This window comes from Urocampus carinirostris, chromosome 10 (genome assembly GCF_059441175.1).
Source record: "Urocampus carinirostris isolate Australia breed hairy pipefish chromosome 10, RoL_Ucar_1.0, whole genome shotgun sequence".
Taxonomy (NCBI): Eukaryota; Metazoa; Chordata; class Actinopteri; order Syngnathiformes; family Syngnathidae; genus Urocampus; species Urocampus carinirostris.
This window is the reverse complement of record NC_142358.1, coordinates 5051921-5070321: the sequence shown is the minus strand read 5'-3', so window position 1 is coordinate 5070321 and position 18401 is coordinate 5051921. Positions and strand designations below refer to the sequence as shown.

The 18401-nt window shown below is 38.8% G+C and overlaps 1 protein-coding gene across 3 annotated transcripts in view; it reads right to left on the bottom strand.

Moving 5' to 3' along the window:
- Nucleotides 1-18401, bottom strand: part of tenm4 (teneurin transmembrane protein 4) — a 287914-nt gene that overhangs the window by 160649 nt on the left and 108864 nt on the right. For 2 of the 3 annotated variants that reach the window (XM_088346405.1, XM_088346404.1), the window contains 3 exons: nt 16319-16577; nt 11470-11568; nt 6375-6610 (listed from right to left, as the gene is read on the bottom strand). In XM_088346405.1, the coding sequence (XP_088202531.1) occupies nt 6375-6610; nt 11470-11568; nt 16319-16577 (594 nt within the window). The remainder of the gene's footprint in view (nt 1-6374; nt 6611-11469; nt 11569-16318; nt 16578-18401) is intronic. The other variant, XM_088346406.1, reaches the window with a different exon arrangement.

Genomic DNA, 18401 nt, shown 5'->3' with positions numbered 1-18401 from the left:
ATTTCCTCATCAGTCTTTTAATTAAACATGGCCACCAGCCGAGATGACCCTCGAATGCCTTGTGTTACGATGCGCCATGAAATGGTGGCAATTTTTGGGTGGAGCGTAATCACCTTTTGTAATTACGTTGTAATTACAACATAATTACAAAAGGTGATGAAAAGGGGGGGCAAGAAGACACCTAAGACCCCTTTGATACTTCTAAAAACCTTCAGATTTATCTTTAATCACCGCTGGCCCCGGAAGGCAGCTAATAATCTTTTGACAAAATAATGAATTTTTAAACAAAAAGGATTACTATTAATGTCGTTTTTAATGCGCTGGATTCTCAGTGGAAGAAAGTGGCGGAAACTGATTGCCTTCCTTGATTGTTATAGCATCTATTCAAAATGTCCTCGATGACAATTTAATTTGCCTTTACTGATATCATTTGTACACTATATCGGCTACCCTCCGCCAGCTAATGAGATCGTTAAGGATGCATTGGTTTCACAAAATTGAAGGATTTCCGTTGACCTTTTTAGAAATTCAAGTTCCGTGAAGTTATCCGTTTGTTATGTAAAGTGTTTAGTCTTTTTAGTGCTAATGAGAGAAAAATATAACATAACCAGCTGATTTTTTTTAGCTGGGAAAAAAAATCTAAAAAAACAAAAGAATAAAAATCAATAAATATGGATTCAGTGAAGAAAACAAGTATTTAAACACCCAAGTGGTTGCTAGTTCTCCCACTTAGAAATCATGGAGGGTTCTGCAAATGTCATCGTTGGTGCATGTTCACTGTGAGAAAAATAAACTAAAAAAAATCCAGAAATCACAATGCATGACGTTCTAACGATTTATTCGTGTGATATCGCTGCAAATAAGTATTAGAACACCTGAGAAAATGAATGTTACTATTTGGTACAGTAGCCTTTGTTTGCTATTACAGAGGTCAAACAGTTCCCATAGTCTTTCCCCATGTTTGCATACACTGCAGGAGGAATCTTGGCCCACTCCTCCACACAGATCTTCTCTAGATCAGTCAGGTTTCTTGGCTAAAGCTGAGAAACACGGAGTTTGAGCTCCCTCCAAAGATTTTCGATTGGGTTCAGGTCTGGAGACTGGCTGGACCATGCTAGAACCTTGACATGCTTCTTATGGAGCCACTCCTTGGTTTTTCTGGCTGTGTGTTTCGGGTCGTTGTCGGGTTGGAAGACCCAGCCGCGACCCAACTTTAATGCCCGGACTGATGGAAGGAGGTTGTTCCCCAAAATCTCACAAAACTCGGCTTCAGAGTAGGGATGGTGTTCTTCGGATTATACTCTTTAGTCTTCTTCCTCCAAACACTGAGTGGAATTATGACCAAAAAGTTCTATTTTGGTCTCATCTGAACACAAATCTTTCTCCCATGACTCCTCTATATCATCCAAATGGTCATATGCAAACTTAAGACGGGTCTTGACATGTGCCGGTTTAAGCAAGGGAACCTTTAGTGCCATGCTTGATTTCAAATCATGACGTCTTAGTGTATTACTTACAGTAACCTTTGAAACAGTCCCAGCACTTTTCAGGTAATTGACCAACTCCTGTCGTGTAGTTCCGGGCTGATTCCTCACCTTTCTTAGAATCATTGAGACCCCACGAGGTGATATTTTGCATGGGGCTCAACTCAGATTGAGATTGACCGTCATGTTTAGCTTCTTCCATTTCCTAATGATCGCTTCAACAGTGGACCTTTTTTCACCAAGCTGCTTGGCAATTGCTCCGTAGCCCTTACCCGCCTAGTGGAGGTGTACAATTTTGTATCTGGTGTCTTTGGACAGCTCTTTGGTCTTCGCTATGATACAAGTTAAAGTCTTACTGATCGTATTGGGTGGAATAGTGTCTTTATGCAGCTTGCAGGTGGACTTCTAATGGGCGGACTAATAGGTCTTACAGGGTCAGAGTTCTAGATGATACATAGGTGTTCAAATACTTTTTTTGCAGCTGTATCATGTAAATACATCGTTAAAAAATCATGCAGTGTGATTTCTGAATTTTTCTTTTTAGTTAATATCTCTCACAGTGGACATACACCTAAGATGAAAATGTTAGACCCCTCCATTATTTCTAAGTGGGAGGAATAGCAAAATAGTAGGGTGTTCAAATACTTATTTTCTTCACTGTATATGACACATATATTTATAACATATATACACATACAGTATACATATGCATATATCTGCATATGAATACATATTAACCCACTTATAGTAAAAACACTTTTAACATTTACACATGAAAATACGTGTATACACATATACCTATACTGAATATACCTGTACAGGTATACAGACATACACATAATACACAAACATATTTACGCAAATATAGACATATAAGAAAACCTATGTATACAAACATGCATACACAATTCATATACCTGTATAAACATATATATACCCATATATTTAAAATAATTGGCATGAATGTATTTACATATATATACACAATTATATGTACAGTATATAAACATAAATACACATGTGTGAACACATAAATCTGTATAGACACACATTTTCTACATAGAGTGTGTATACAGATCACGAATCCACCTTGGTCCTTGGGGCACCACTTCTTGTGATGTGTCTTGGGCAATACAGCCTGGCGGTTCCCTTTTCTCTCCAGGCTTTTTTGAGGGGTAGGGGGTTTGCTCCCCCTAGTACTGGTTTACATGATTACCAGTAGTAGGAAAAGCCTTCTGATCTGACTCTTATACAGCACCTTTATCATCTGGTCGCCAGTGTTTTTCTGTGTAAGTCATCCCACTCTTCAGAGATGAGCTGGACCTCCGCATTGAAACGCAAATATATGTGACAATAGTGATACTAGATCCTAAATCACTGCACACACAATATACTGATTATGTGGGATTAAAAATGTTATATTCAATTTAGAAAGAGAGTAAAATCTGCAACCAAAAAAGCATTAAAACCAAGAAAGAAAAAACAGTAATGGTCAGTAATGACCTCCCTTTAGAACTGTTAAAAGCCACGCAAACAACCTTATGTAAAATCTGTATTTTTTTGTCTATTCTTTATCAATGACAACCAGCTTTTTCTATGAAAGCATCATTAAAATGTATTTATAAGCATTCATCTTTAAAATGTTCTTCAAATACCTTTATTTAAAAAAATACATACACAAAAATAAGTAGAATATCATTTTTCATCAACACAACTACAAAACATTGTGATTATTATTATTTTTTTCTTCAGCACCTCAACAAAAGATCCACTTCCTACCAAGACGGGCGTGTGAAGCGTATTAAATATAGATCATGGAGATAAAAGTGTAATTCACTTACGGGCCGGCCAAAAGGGGAAGAGCTGATTTAATAGAGGCGAGATAGCCTTTAGCCACTTGGCTTGAGGTGGCTGGGAGGGATTTTATTAAAAAAGAAATAAAAAAGCATCACGTTCTTTCTTATCTGCCGGGTGAGAACGCTGATTACACTTTTCTCGGGTGACAACGTGATTACGGCCAAGGTGAGTGACGGATTTAGCCACTGAAAACTGAAAAATGTAGGCCATGAAAAAAAATCAGGTAAGGAATCAAAGTTAATGATAATAACAGTAAACATATAAATATTTTTTCGACATGATAAATGTATTACATTTTGCATTGAAAAACATAAGAAAAAAATATCTATCTAAACTTCTAAACTATTATATAAATTCCGATATGTGTGTGTGTGTGTGTGTGTGTGTGTGTGTGTGTGTGTGTGTGTGTGTGTGTGTGTGTGTGTGTGTGTGTGTGTGTGTGTGTGTGTGTGTGTGTGTGGTTTACAAGCTCTGGAACCGCTGAAGATGTTGTACATCAGGCTTCTGGAAATTTTTTAGCTACGTTCCGTATGAAGGCATCCCCAATAAATACCAACAAAATAGCTTGCGTTCTTTGTTATGAATTAGCATCCTTTTCCACTCCTGAAACGTGGTTGTTGTCTTTGTCGAAAACTTGTATGTCTTTATAAGATGTGGCAGAAACTAGCTTGTTTTGTTCTTAAAACTAGCCTCTTCTTCCATGCCGGAATCTGGATTGATTTTTTGTTGAAAAATAGTTTTTTTTCTTCTAAGTCAGTAAGTAGCTTATCTTCTTGTAAGAAATAGTATATTTTCGATTTGAAACAAGATTGCTTTCTTTTCAAAGCTTCTTCTGCGCCAGAAACTATCTTTTTTTTCTTTGTCGAAAACTAACATTCTTCTACACCAGAAACTACTGTCGCTTGTCCGTCAACAGGGTTAGGTAGGGTTACTTTAACTGGATTACTTTCAATTACTTTTAGATTACTCCAATACCAAATACGCTAATAAAAGACAAAAGAAACTAAATATGAATAAAATGACTAAATTTTGCGCAGGCTTGGGGAGTAACGGAATGCATGGAACGGCAAAAATGATGTTGGCAAGCTGTTTGGATTTATTTTCATTTTGTTTCTGTCGCATTTTATGTTAGTTTTGCCGGAGATCAAAGAGATCAAAGCCAGGAGAGAAAGCTAACCAAGTGTTGTGAGTCATAATTTTATTCATATTTAGTTTCTTTTGTCTTTTATTAGCATATTTGGTATTGGAGTAATCCAAAAGTAATTGAAAGTAATCCAGTTAAAGTAACCCTACCCAACCCTGTCCGTCAAAAACTAGCATCTTCTTTGCAGGAAACTAGCTTGTCTCGTTTGTCAAAAGGTAGCATCTTCTACCGTCACAGGCACATACCCTTTTGGCCTAGTGCGACGTATATCTCTAAGTTTCGTATACACTTAAAAATATGATCCCAGACTATACCGCCATAAACAAGCTTGTCTTCTTGGTAGGAAACGAGCATTGTACTCCTCTTCTTTAAAAGCTATCATCGCCTTCTTCTACAGAATCTCCACCAAAAACGTATACAACAAAAACTAGCTTCTTCTACTGTACACTAAAAATCGTCATCTTCTCCTGCATGGAGATCTAGCATTGTCAGAGTCTACGCTAAAAATTTGTGTCATTCTCAGATTATATTATTTCATAAATTATCCGCTTTGTTGTACTGTATATGCTGAAGGAAAAAAAAATAGACTTATACTCCAATATTATTCTGAATACTAAATTGTTCTTCTTTTACATCAAAAACCATTTTCTTCGACCCTGAAAAAGTTCCTCCATCTGCATGGAGAGCTAAAATTGTTAAGTTCCTTTCTAGTAATAAGCAACATCTTCTTTTGGGTTTCTTCATAATAAAATAAATGAATAAATAATAGATTCATACTTAAAAACAACTTACATAAGTTACTTAATTTTTGGCCTAGTGCAACTTATATCACTAGATGACATGTAAACTGGCCATTATTGTAAAATGAAAAATCCAAAACTAACAACACAGCCAAAGCTAGGAAACTGACTTTTAATAATAATAATAATAATTTCCTTTGTATTGTCATTCTTTGTAAGAACGAAATGTCGATACACCTGACCCGTTGTAGCGAGCCGATGCAGCCGCAGCCAACAGAGGGCGCCGCCATTTTTTTACCAATGTTATAAGTCTTAGGTATGACTCGGCCGAGGCGCGAACCAGCGACCTCCCAGTCTCAAAGCGGGCGCCCTACCATAATGAAGCAGCACAGGCTTTTAGCTTTTTGGCCTAGTTCGATTTAAGTGACTTTTGAACTGGAAAATATGGCATATTGAGTACTACCAACTATAAGAACACCTTGGAAGCTAGCGAACGGACTTTTCATGAAAATTAAGCGGCACGAGCAACTTGCTTCTTACTAGTGTGACTTAAATCACTAAGTGACTTCTAAAATAGGAAACACAATCTAATGAAAAACCACTGACTATACTAACAACTTGGAAGCTGGCAACCTTATTTTTCGAGAAAACGAAGAGGCACAGGCACTCACACGTTTTGTTTAGTGTGACTTATAAAATTTGAAAATCTATCTAATAAAAAATCCTACCATGAAAGCCAACATACTGCCTTTATGTGAAAACTAAGCAGCTTGGGCACATAGATTTTTGGCTTTGTGCAAATTTCATTGCTAAGTGACTTGCAAACTAGAAAATACAGTCTTATACAAAATCCAAAACTGTAACTACAATTCTCAAGCATGATGAAAAGTCCTAAACTATAACAACACTGCTGAAACTAGCAAATTTACTTTTCATGAAAACAAAGTGGCATAGGGACTTGGTTCCACTTTTAACATTAAGTCAGTTATAAACAGGAACATATGGGATAAGGAAAAATCCAGAGCAAAAATAAAACACCATAGAACCTGAAAAACTCAATTAAAAACTACAAAATAATAAAATTACCAAACTACAACAACACTGCGGAAGCCAGCATTTTCTTGAAAAGGAAGCAGCACGGGCACTTACCGACAAAGTAGGCCAACAAGAAGAGCAGCGTGACGGAGACCAAGATAGCGCTGAGTGCGGCGCATTTCCAGTTGCAGTGTTTGTAGGGCTTCTTGAGGCTGAAGGCAGGCCGGGAGAAGGTGCTTCTTGGTAGGGGGCGCGGGGGTGGCGAGTAGACAGTGCTGGAAGTGAGAGGGTACCCCGGCGAAGTGGTGCAGTACATTGGCGAGGTTCCTCCTGGCTTGAACAGGAAGTGCCTGCAGTGATGGGAGGGAAGTGGCTTGAGTCCATGTCCATCATGCCGTAATTGTGTTCCCCGGGCACACACTGTTCCGTCGCCGTGGTAACCCCCGCTGCCAGATAAGCCAGCGGTAATAAGAAACGAAAAAACACGCCTCTCGTTTTTGAGATCTTGTAATTGCTCTGACGGTCTTTTCGAAATAGGAATATCACGTTTTTGGTTTTTTTTGTAATGCGTATCTTTTCCTGAAAATGTATTTGCTCCCTTCCTGATTTATGTGTTTTTTTGGATATTTATCACTAACAAAAGTTTCAGAAAAATCAAAACCTGAAAAATCTGCCTCTATGTGAAAAAGTAATGGCCTCATGAACCTAATAGTAAGTTGGGCCACCAGAAATCAAACGTTTACGATAATTGGTCTTTCACAATGCTGTGAAATAATTCTGACCCAGTCTTCTTTTCAAAAACGTTTCGGAACTGCCTTATTGGCGGGTTTTCTAGCATGAACTTCACGGTTAGGGTTACACTATAGCATCTTGGTTGGATTTAGTTTCGGACTTTGACTTGGCCACTCCAGGACCTTCATTTTGTCTATTTGTTTTTTGAGCCATTTAGAGGTGGACTTGCCGGTGTATTTTGGATCTTTGTCCTGCTGCATGATGAGTTTAGGGGGCAAGAACAGATGGCACCAGAATTCATTATTCCGTCAACCACAGCAAGTTTTCCTTTCATCTATTCTAATTGTGACCACAGAGTAGCGAACAAACAAGCTTTAATCGCCTCAGTTAGTACATGTGCCCTAAAACTGCTTAAGCAGAAAATCCAATTGTCTGATTGCTTTCGGAACAGGATAAAGGTGTGGATCTAGGAATTTTGTCAAGGAGATTAGCCCCACTTATGCTAGGCAACATCAACATGGGCCGGAGGCTACCAGCTTGGTTCCAGGTGAAAATTTGAAATTGTCGTTTTTTTTTTACATATGTTAAAAACATAATTTTGAAGTAAAACTGAAAAGATTATAAGAAAAATAAATAAATTGACTCGATTTGAAATAGTAAACAAATTTCCAGCACTGAAACTATTACTACTACCACCCACAAGCCTGGAGTTGAACTGCGTCAACAGCATCTCAATCTACAGAGAGTTTTTTTTATGGAAGGCCAAGAGTGCCAACATAAATTTAACAGAAAAAAAACCTTTAAAATAAAAACATTCCTAATTAAAAGACAACAACATCACATGGTTATTCAAATGTATTCATCTAATAAGCTACCATTGTTACTAAATATGTAAATAATGTTGTTCCAAATCTATCAATCAAAATGTTTCATAATTTTTCACATTTGACAACATCCCAATTTTAACCACAGGGGCCGTGGCCCCTCACCACCACGGCCCTGTGATGAGGGGCCCTCTCCTTGTGAGAGGTAAGAGAATTCTCCCACCATGGTCCGCTGTGTGTCGGAAGAGGCGACTAAAGTGGAGGGAGCGAGGGGACTGGGGATCCTCTTCTCTCTATCTCTACTCCCTAAGAGACAGCAAGGCAAATAAAGGGGGGCGGGAGACCGAAAGGTCTCGCAAACCCTAGTTATAGGGTCATTAAATGTGAGAGGATGTGGAAGTAAAGCGACTGAGTGGAAGAAAGAGGAAATCGGAAGGATGATGACTAAAAGGAAGGTTGATGTGTTAGCCTTAAGTGAAATAAAGATGAAAGGAAAGGGTGAATTACAGCTTGGAGGTATGTATGGTAGAAGGTCTGGAGTTACGGGTGGACATGCTAGAGAAGGAGAGGTTGTGCTTGTGAGTGAGAAAGCAAAGGAAAAACTGGTGGAGTGGAAAGAGATATCTTCCAGATTGATGTGGGTGAGGTTGTAGTGGGGCGTAGAAGTATGGATGTTTATAAGTGCATATGGACCTGGTTCAGAAAGAAGCGCTGAGGAGAGAGAGGAGTTCTGGAAAAACTTGTCCGATTGTGTGGCAAGTGCGAAAGAAGGGTGGAAAGTGGTAATACTTGGTAACCTGAATGCTAGAGTGGGTGATAAAACGGTTGAAAATGTGATTGGTAGATATGGAGTACTTGGAAGAAATGAGAGTGAGAAGAAAATGATTGAGTTATGTGTGGAAAATGAGTTGGTGATTGGAAATACCTTGTTTAAAAAGAAGGACGTGAATAAGTATACCTTTTTCAGAGTGGATAGTGGCAAGATGGTGGACAGAGCATTGATTGATTACGTAGTGTTTAAGAAAGGGATGTTAAGTAGATTGTTGGATGTGCATGTTTACAGAGGTGAAATGAGTGGTATGTCTGATCATTTTTATGTGGAAGGAAAACTGATAATAGATGGATCGTGGAAGGCTAGTTATAAGAAGAGTGTGAGGGAAGAGGTGAAAATGTCAGAGTTGAATAAGTCAAAAAAGGAAAGAGAGTTTATAGAGAGGATAAGGGAAGAGTATGAATGGGTTAGTAGAAGAGAAAGGGAGAGTGTGGAAATTGAATGGAAGTGGTTTAAAGAGGCAGTGTTGAGGAGTGCAAAAGAAGTGTGTGGAATGAGAAAAGTTGGTCGAGGTATTACGAAAGGAAGTGAATGGTGGAATGATGAGGTATCAGAGGCTGTGACAGGAAAGAGACGTGCCTCTGAGGAGTGGCTGCAAGATGCGATGCGTATGAAAGATATATAGTGAAAAAAAGGTTGGTAAAAGCGGAAGTGGAAGCAGCGAAAAGGAAAGCAAATGATGAAAGGTGTCGAAAGATAGGAGTGAACTTTGAGGAAAGAAGAAAAGTGTTCTGGAAAGAAGTGAAAAGAGTAAGAAACAGTGAGTCTGGAAAGGAAGAGAAAGTGAAAGATAAGGATGGTAGATTGCTGGTTAGCGGTAGTGCAGTCAGGACGAGATGGGCAGAGTATTTTGAGGAGTTGCTGAATGTGGAGGATGGGAGAGAAGTGAGAGTCGAGGCGATCAATGGTATGGAGATAATTCCCGTGTTGGGTGATTTAAATGTGAAGCCTGTGGAAACATGGGAGATGCAAGAGGCAGTGAAAGAAATGAAAGGGGGGAAGGCACCTGGGTTGGATGGTTGTACTGCTGAATGCCTGAAAAAAGGTGGCACAGCTATGATTGACTGGTTAGTACGCTTGTTGAATGTATGCTTTTTAAGTTGTGTGGTTCCTGTTGATTGGTGTAGTCAAGTGCATGCGTGGTGCAATTGTATAAGGGTAAAGGTGATAAGTATGATTGTAGCAATTCGAGAGGTATCAGTTTGTTGTCTGTGCCGGGTAAGCTGTATGGAAGAGCCTTGATTAAGAGAGTGAGAGAAAGAACGAATGAGGTGGTGATGGAGGAGCAGAGTGGTTTCAGGAAAGGAAGAGGATGTGTGGATCAGGTGTTTGCAGTACGACAGGTGTGTGAGAAATATTTTGCAAAAGGTAAGGATGTTTATTTGGCTTTCATGGACTTGGAAAAGGCGTATGACAGAGTTGTTAGAGAGGCGTTGTGGCAAGTGATGGTGATGTAAGGAGTGGGTGGAAAGTTGTTGGAAGCATTGAAGAGTTTTTATATGAGCAGCAGAGCATGTGTAAGAGTAGAGAGTGAGACAAGTGAGTGGTTCCCTGTGTTGACTGGTGTGAGACAGGGGTGTGTGATGTCACCATGGCTGTTTAATGTGTACATGGATGGTGTGGTGAGAGAGGTGAATGCAAGAATATTTGGCAGAGGTGTAGACATGATGGACAACAGTGGAACAGTGTGGCAGGTAAGTCAGTTGTTGTTTGCAGATGACACAGCGGTTGTGGCTGATTCTGAGGAAACATTGAGAAGGTTGGTAACGGAGTTTGGAAGAGTATGTGATAGGCGTAAGTTATGTGTCAATGTTGGGAAGAGTAAGGTGATGAAGTGTTCACGTGATGGAGTGGGCATGACGTTAGAAATCAGGTTGCATGGACAGGTGCTGGAAGAAGTTGAAAGCTTTAGGTACTTGGGTTGTGATGTGGCTGCAGTTGGTGGAATGGAGTGTGAGGTATTGCACAGAGTGAATCAAGGAAGCAAGGTTTTGGGTGCTCTGAGGAGAGTGATGAACAACAAGAGTATGAGTATGGATGTTAAGAGGGGACTGTATGAGAGTGTGATTGTGCCGACTGTGTTGTATGGTGCAGAGACTTGGAGCCTGAACACAGATTTAAGAAGGAAGTTGTATGTTTTTGAGATGAAGTGTTTGAGGACTATGTTAGGAGTGACAAGAAAGCATGACCAACTTGGGTGCCGAGGTGCCTAACCTGTTTGGGTGTTTGGGCAATTGGGTTGGCCATGGTCCAAAAAATTTTGTGTGTTTTTGCTATTTATTTCCCTTTTATTTTCTTTGTTATTGTATGTGTGTGTCCTGCTGTCGGTCACCCCTCTTGAGGGATATGACCAAGGTAGATAGATAGATAGATAGATAGATAGATAGATAGATAGATAGATAGATAGATAGATAGATAGATAGATAGATAGATAGATAGATAGATAGATAGATAGATAGATAGATAGATAGATAGATAGATAGATAGATAGATAGATAGATAGATAGATAGATAGATAGATAGATAGATAGATAGATAGATAGATAGGCATAATTCAATTGAATTTTCACGATTTAATTCACAAAAAAACGCTTCTCACATGCTCATTTTTTTTCACAGCGTTCTTTTTTTTCAGAATGCGCTTTTGGGGAAAAAAACACCTGCTGTCAGTAGAACTACAAAAAAAGCTCATTTTTTATTTTACTATAAGCCGGTATAGTAAACTACATATACGGATTGCACACAAATGTAAACAGACAGATAGCGACGTGCGATGGGAAAACATAGCGCAAGGCATTGTGGGGGGTTTGATGAGACGTACCCGTGATTGTAGGCTGTGTCCGGGCGAGAGGACGCCAGAACGTCCATCTCAATGGGGTTGTCCTGTAAAGTCTGAAGGAATGCCTGCTTTGCTATGTTTCTACACACAGAGATGAAGATGAAGCCGCTTGGTGAGAATACGGTGGCGCGTTTGATGAAGACAAACAGTGTGGGACAGAGGGACACTTTTAGGAAAATCTTCAGGAGGCTGATCAATGCTAATGCATTAAATAAAATATTTTTTGCTTGTTATACTAGTTGCAGTCATTTTTCGGAGGATTGATCATCACTTTCACATATTTTGCATCTGCCTTTCAAAGTAAATGTCCCGTTTTTATTTCTATTATTATTTTCATTTAAGAAGACTAATTACTTTAGTCTTCAATTAAAATCAAACATTTCACTGAGATAAAAAATTAAATTAGCAGTTTTTTTTATTTCAGAATTTGTACAAAAACCTTGATACACATAGGTTTTTAATTTATTAAATCAATAAAAGATAGAAGGAAATCTTGAATTTTTTTTAAATAAACATTATTTTAAAGTTTAAGCTGAATGTTTCATTATTCATTAAATTACTTGAGTAATACATAAAATATAAATGATAGAAAAATACATTATTTCGTTTTTAACTTATTCTAAAATTTAAGCATTACTTTTTCTCATTTAACTAATTATAATAATCAAATACCATTAAAAAAACAAATGACTGGATTATTACACATTATTTTTTACAATTTTTGTTGTTAAATATTGATAAAAAACACTACTCTAATACTGATAAAAACCAATTCAAATAAAAATGATATTCTTTTAATATATTTTTGTATTTTGTTATTTATTTATATATATATTCCACTTTTTCTCCCTGTATCTCTGTTTAAAACTTTTTCTTTTTCTTTTCAAAAGTTTCCAACTTCAAAACTGCTCAATTTGTCGAACAATCAAAGAGAATTACCCCAAAAACGAGTCCAAAAACCTTCATAATGGTGAATACTGTGATCTTTTCGAGTGTTGTGAACAATAAAAAATACGATTAATCATGCACGATGAGCTTCTCTTGATTTTCTTGGTGGACATAATGAGAGCACAAAATGACAGTGGACGGTGCCGCATCACCTCAACTAATTAACACGGTGTGAATCGGCAGCCATTTTCCTTTTCTGGAGCTATTATAATTTGTCCGGGTCGCCACAGTTACCAACTTGAAAACAAAAACGGCTTCAAGGTAACGCTTGTTTTTTATGAGTCACTAGCAGTGTTGAGAACAACACCTTTACAAAAGAATATTTTATTTTATGAATTATTATTTCTGCCGTCACAACACCGTTACTGTTAGCTGACGGTCAGACACGATGTGTTTCGTGCAATTTTTAGATTGTTTACGTATGAGCTTTTAGTTTTATGTACATTTTTGTACGTGCAATCATGCACCTTCTTGCGTGTAGTTTCATACGTGTTTTGTGTTAAGTATGTTTTATGTGTTAACGTAGGTTTTTGTGTGCGTTTACGAACGTTTTTTGTGCGTGTTAACATGCATTTTTGTGTGTGTTTTTGTATGTTTTTGTGTGTGTCTGCATACAGTTTTGTGTGTATTTATGTACGTGTGATGTGTTTAAGTATGTTTTGTGTATTTACATCCATTTTTGTAAATGTTTATGTTTCTGTGCACGTTTACACACGTTTTAGTGTGTTTAAGTACATATTTGTCCGTGTTTACGTGTTTTACTTTTTAGAAGAAGTAGTGAGTAACTATAACTTATTAATAATAGTCTGTAGTTTGCAAAAATTTGTGGTCTGTGCAGTCCCTTGAGACCCCTTGTGACTAAAGGCTTTACGAATAAACTTGAATTGACTTGACTATTACTTTTTTAACGAAACATGCCCAATACTGGTCACTGGCAGTAGTCAAAATGTCTTGATAACATCATCTCTCATTAGCTACACCGCTTATCCTCAGTAGGGTCGCGGGGGGGCTGGAGCCCATCCCAGCCATCTCCGGGCAGTGGGCAGGGGACACCCTGAACTGGTTGCCAGCCAATCGCAGGTCACACAGGGACAGACAACTCATTCGCTCATTCACACCTAGGGACAATTTGGACCGGCCAAATCACCTGAAATGCATGTTTTTGGAACTTGGGAGGAAACCGGAGTGCCCGGAGGAAACCCACGCAAGCACGGGGAGAACATACAAACTCCGCACAGGAAGTCTGGAGCTGGATTTGAACCCACGACAGGTTCCCATGACATGAACTGTGCCGCACAAGCGCTAACCACTGCGCCGCCGTGCTGCCAAATCAACAAAAATAAAATCTAAAAATTAAAGAAATTTTACTTTGTCTTTGTCTGCCAAATCAGTTGGCAAAATCAGTTCCGCTCCAAGCTTGAAGGTGGCAAATATAAAATCTAGATTTTATACAATAGTAAAAAAAGTACTTCTGCTTCAAGGTACTGAAATGAATACAGCCCCTAATAGCTCAACCACTGACAAACAAAAGTGAGAAAACATCTAAGTGAACATTTCCAATTTGAGCACATAAAATGTTTTGAAATTCCAGTGATCATATGTTTTTTAACTGTTTTTTAGGGATAAAGATTATTTTCTCATTTCAAATACATCATCATTTCAAAATAATTACAATTTTTATATAAAAGGTATAAAAATAGGACTAAAATGTTTTAAAATTAAAAATATGCATTTTTTACTTTTTTAAGGTCAATACCAAAAGAAAGACTTGAATAACTAAATTAAATGTAAATAATACAAATATTTTGATTGTTATGATTTAATATTTTTCTCATTTTTTAATTACTCTTCTGTTACCTTTTTGTTGTTAATCCCCCCCAAAAAACAATACTTAAATAATAAAATAAATACAACAAAACAAAAAATATATGTTCGTATTTAAATATTTTTCTATGGAACTACAATGATCAAAACAGTGTTATTATTTCATTGTATTTTGACCTTTTTCTAATTAAAGTAAAAGTATTGAAATAAATAATAAAATAAACAAATCTTGTAGGCAGCATGGCGGCGCGTGTTCGGCAGTTCTGAGGTCGTGGGAACCTCCTGCGTGGGTTCAAATCCAGCTACCGGCCTCACTGTGCGGAGTTTGTATGTTCACCCCGTGCTTGCGTGGGTTTCCTCCGGGCACTCCGGTTTCCTCCCTCATTCCAAAGAAATGCATTTCAGGTGATTTGGCCGGTCCAAATTGTCCCTAGGTGTGACTGAGTGAGTGAGTTGTCTGTCCACGTGTGCCCTGCGATTGGCTGGCAACCAGTTCAGGGTGTCCCTTGGCCACTGCCTGGAGATGGCTGGGATGGGCTCCAGTATCAAATTATGTTGAATAAAAATATTTTTGTAAACTACAAAGTGTAAAAAAAGTGAAATAATAAAATTTGTGTTCATTTGTATGATGTAATTATTATTGTATTATTACATAAAAAAAAAAGATAATAGATAAAGTAAATGTCATGATTACCGATATGCTTCACCTGTGCCCGCTCCTTTGGCGCCAACTGCCTCAGCCTCTGATTGGCTCTCTGTCCCTATTTGAACCCACTCCCATCCGTCCTCTTTGGTCAGTCCGTCTGCGAACCTCAGTTAACACTAGGCAAGCCTTTTTCGACCCTAACTCCCACCTGTCTTTTGTTCCTGTCTGTCCCCCGGCTTCAACCTGTTTTTGATCCTGACCACTTCTACTCTCCCGTCCCGGCTTTCAACCTCTTTTGTCCTCAACCACGTCTACTCTCCTTTCCTGGCTTACGAAAATATTGGTATTTTTATCTAATGTGGCTCTTTCAACATTTTGGGTTGTTGACCTCCGTGCTAAGCGGATTCAAATAAACATTTAACACACGGGTGTCATGATTACCGATGTGATGCACCTGTGCCCGCTACTCTGGCGCCAACTGCCTCGGACTCTGATTGGCTCCCTGTCCCTATTCAAACCCACTCCTTTCTGTCACCTGTTGTCAGTCCATCAGCGAACCTCAGTTTATACTAGGCAAGCATTTTTCGACCCTGACTCCCAACTATTTTTTGCTCCCGTCTGTTCCCCGGCTTCGACCCGTTTTTTGATCCTAACCCCGTCTACTCTCCTCTCCTGGCTTACAACTCGTTACCGACCCCGACCACGTTTTTGCTCTCTTGTCCCGCCTTCTGACCCGTTTTTCCGTTCCTGACACTGCCATCGCTCGCCATGGAAGATAGACTTCCGCATTCAGAGCGACCTGCTTCCCGCGTCCAGCAATCCCCGGATCGTGGGCGCAACCCTTTCCCTTTCTTCGAACAAAACTTGTGAGAAGCGCAACTCAAGTGGGTCCTGTCTCCGTTCTGGTCCTGACCGTAAACGTTTTTCTATTCAAGTCAAGTCTATGAGTATTTTATTAATTATTTCACTATAATTAAGGTAAATAAAACAGGGAAAAATACAGTAAAATAAGAAACAAACACTAAAAGAGAACAGCATTAAAACACAAAAAAATAGGACAGTATTACTCAAAATGAGCAAAATAATCCAATTAAAAATGTTTTACTAGAAAAAAAATAATTAAAATATAGATTAAAAAAGCCCTCTAAATCCAGCAAAATAGGACAAATATTACCTAAAATGATTAAAAATATTGGCCCACAGATATTTTTGCATTTACATTTCTTCTTTAGGTCTTTAAAAAGACAACCTAATGCATTACTATTATTATTTGCTTGCTCTTACCTAAGTCTTGCTGCAGTATATGTGTCCCCCATAACTATATACATTTAATGATTTTGCTATGAATTCGTTTTTTTTCCCTGAGTGTCTTTGTCCCACATCTGTTATTATGGTGACGCAGCATCACTGTACCTTGTCTCCAAGGGGATGTTGCTATTGAGCAGCCAGTTGTCGGGTGCAGCACCACCTCCGTCCTGAGGGGCGGCACTGTCGTGGAGGGCAGAGGAGCCTCCGTCGGTAGGGGCCGGGCTGGGGTTGCTCCTGGGCGTGTAGTTGCCCCGGTTCAAGGAATTGGCGGAGGCGGCACGAAGCTGCTGGTGGTTTGGGGAGTGCGAGTGGGACATCGGCAGGGGGGGCGTGCCAAAACGGGGGTGGGTCTGAAATACGGCATCTACAAGGGGGGAAAATATAAAAGGGTTGAAGAATTTTCAGTTTAAAACAGTCACTTCAAACATACGGCCCAAGGCCCTTTAAATGATTTAATCAGGCCGCCACAAATTGTTTAGTATGTCAAAAAAAAAGTGAGTCTTTAGGTCATTTCTATTTAAAGGGCAGTTTTTTCTCAATATTTGTGAATAAATGTGTTGTGTTTAGAAAAGATCCTTTGTCATCCATGATTATAATATGTATGGTAGGTTACTAACATAGGTTGAATGATAAAGGGTAATACTGCAATATAAGGCTAAATATTTTGAGTTGACATTTTTTATATATATATATATATATATATATATATATATATATATATAGTTAGAAGTCATGTTAGAAAATATTGAAATCGAAACAAATACATGAAAAAAAACAAAGATAACAGTGGTGGGTGGGTGGTTGTATCCCTTAGGGTCGTAGCAGCAACATTTCCTGTGGTGTGTCTTGTACATGTACAGCCTAGTGGCGCCCATCTGTTTCCAAAAACACTAAAAAAGAATACGTATATACACACTTTTCCTAGATGAAAAAGATTCCACCCTTGGTCAAAACGGTAAAATTGCATGAAAGCGTATGTGTTTCCTTTTTCTTGCCTGCAACAGGCGGCCCGTTGAACACTTAAAAGAAGCACCTTCCAAAAATCCATGTTAATTCGAACCCGCTTTGCTCGCGTTTATGCAAAAGTCTGGCAGCTATGCAAAAGCAGGCAAGTAAATAAACAAAGCAACCCGCATTCCTCACCTGCTCAAACTCTTTTATAGCGAGCCTCCAAAAAAACCCAACAAAAAAAATAGAACCTGGGGGCCATAAACTAGCGTTGTGCGGCATCCCTCTAGATTTATAAGTCGCATCTTTCATCGGCCATCTGCAAAGAGTGCGGCTGCCCAAGATTTACCTTCTAGCTCGCCGTATTTCATGCTCAGGAGCCTGGACCAGGATATTGTTTTCAGGGGGGTTGGTGGGGCAGAATGGGCCCGAGTGTGGGCCCGATACTGTATATCATGCTAGCGTCGCGGCGACAGATGGCCGAGCGAGGCGCTTCCCTTGTAATTAGCTGGACTGCCGAGACGGAAAACTAAAAAAAAAGAATGACGCCAGTTCCGGGAATGACCTCCCCGAAACCATGCTAATAAGATTATGCTAATGTCGGACGTAACATGACAAAGCACACCTGTCGCCTTTTTAAAAGCAGTGAATACGGTTTGGATGTTTTAGTAGGCTTTTCCTGATTTGTAATGTGTTTATCCTATGGTAAGGCAGAATTTGCAGGGACAATTTTGAATATTTCTAATTAGGAGTCAATGTTTGATTTAGTGGTTGGTTGGTACGTAGGTTGATTGATTGATTGATTGATTGATTGATTGATTGATTGATTGATTGATTGATTGAGGCGTTCTTTACAGTATGTCACAAAACTGAGTACAACCATTGCATTTCTACAGTGATTTCATCATACTTTTTATTTAAACAACACTGAAGAAACATCGCTTTGACACAATGAAAGGTAGTTGTGTAAAGCTTATGTAGCAGTGTAAAATTTATTTTTCCCCTTTAAAACTCTGAATATAGCCATCAAAAACTAGACCCCATGGCATGAGAAGTGAGTACATCCTAAAGTAAAAGTTCCTGAAGTTCAATATTTTGTTTGGCCAATATAAATTGGGTTTAGATATAGGGACATGCTTGGCCAGTCCATCTCTCTTTACCCTAACCCTTTTAGAAAAGCCCTGGTCGTTTTAGAGGTGTATTTGGGGTAATTGTCAGGCTGCGACATTGCCCTTTTACC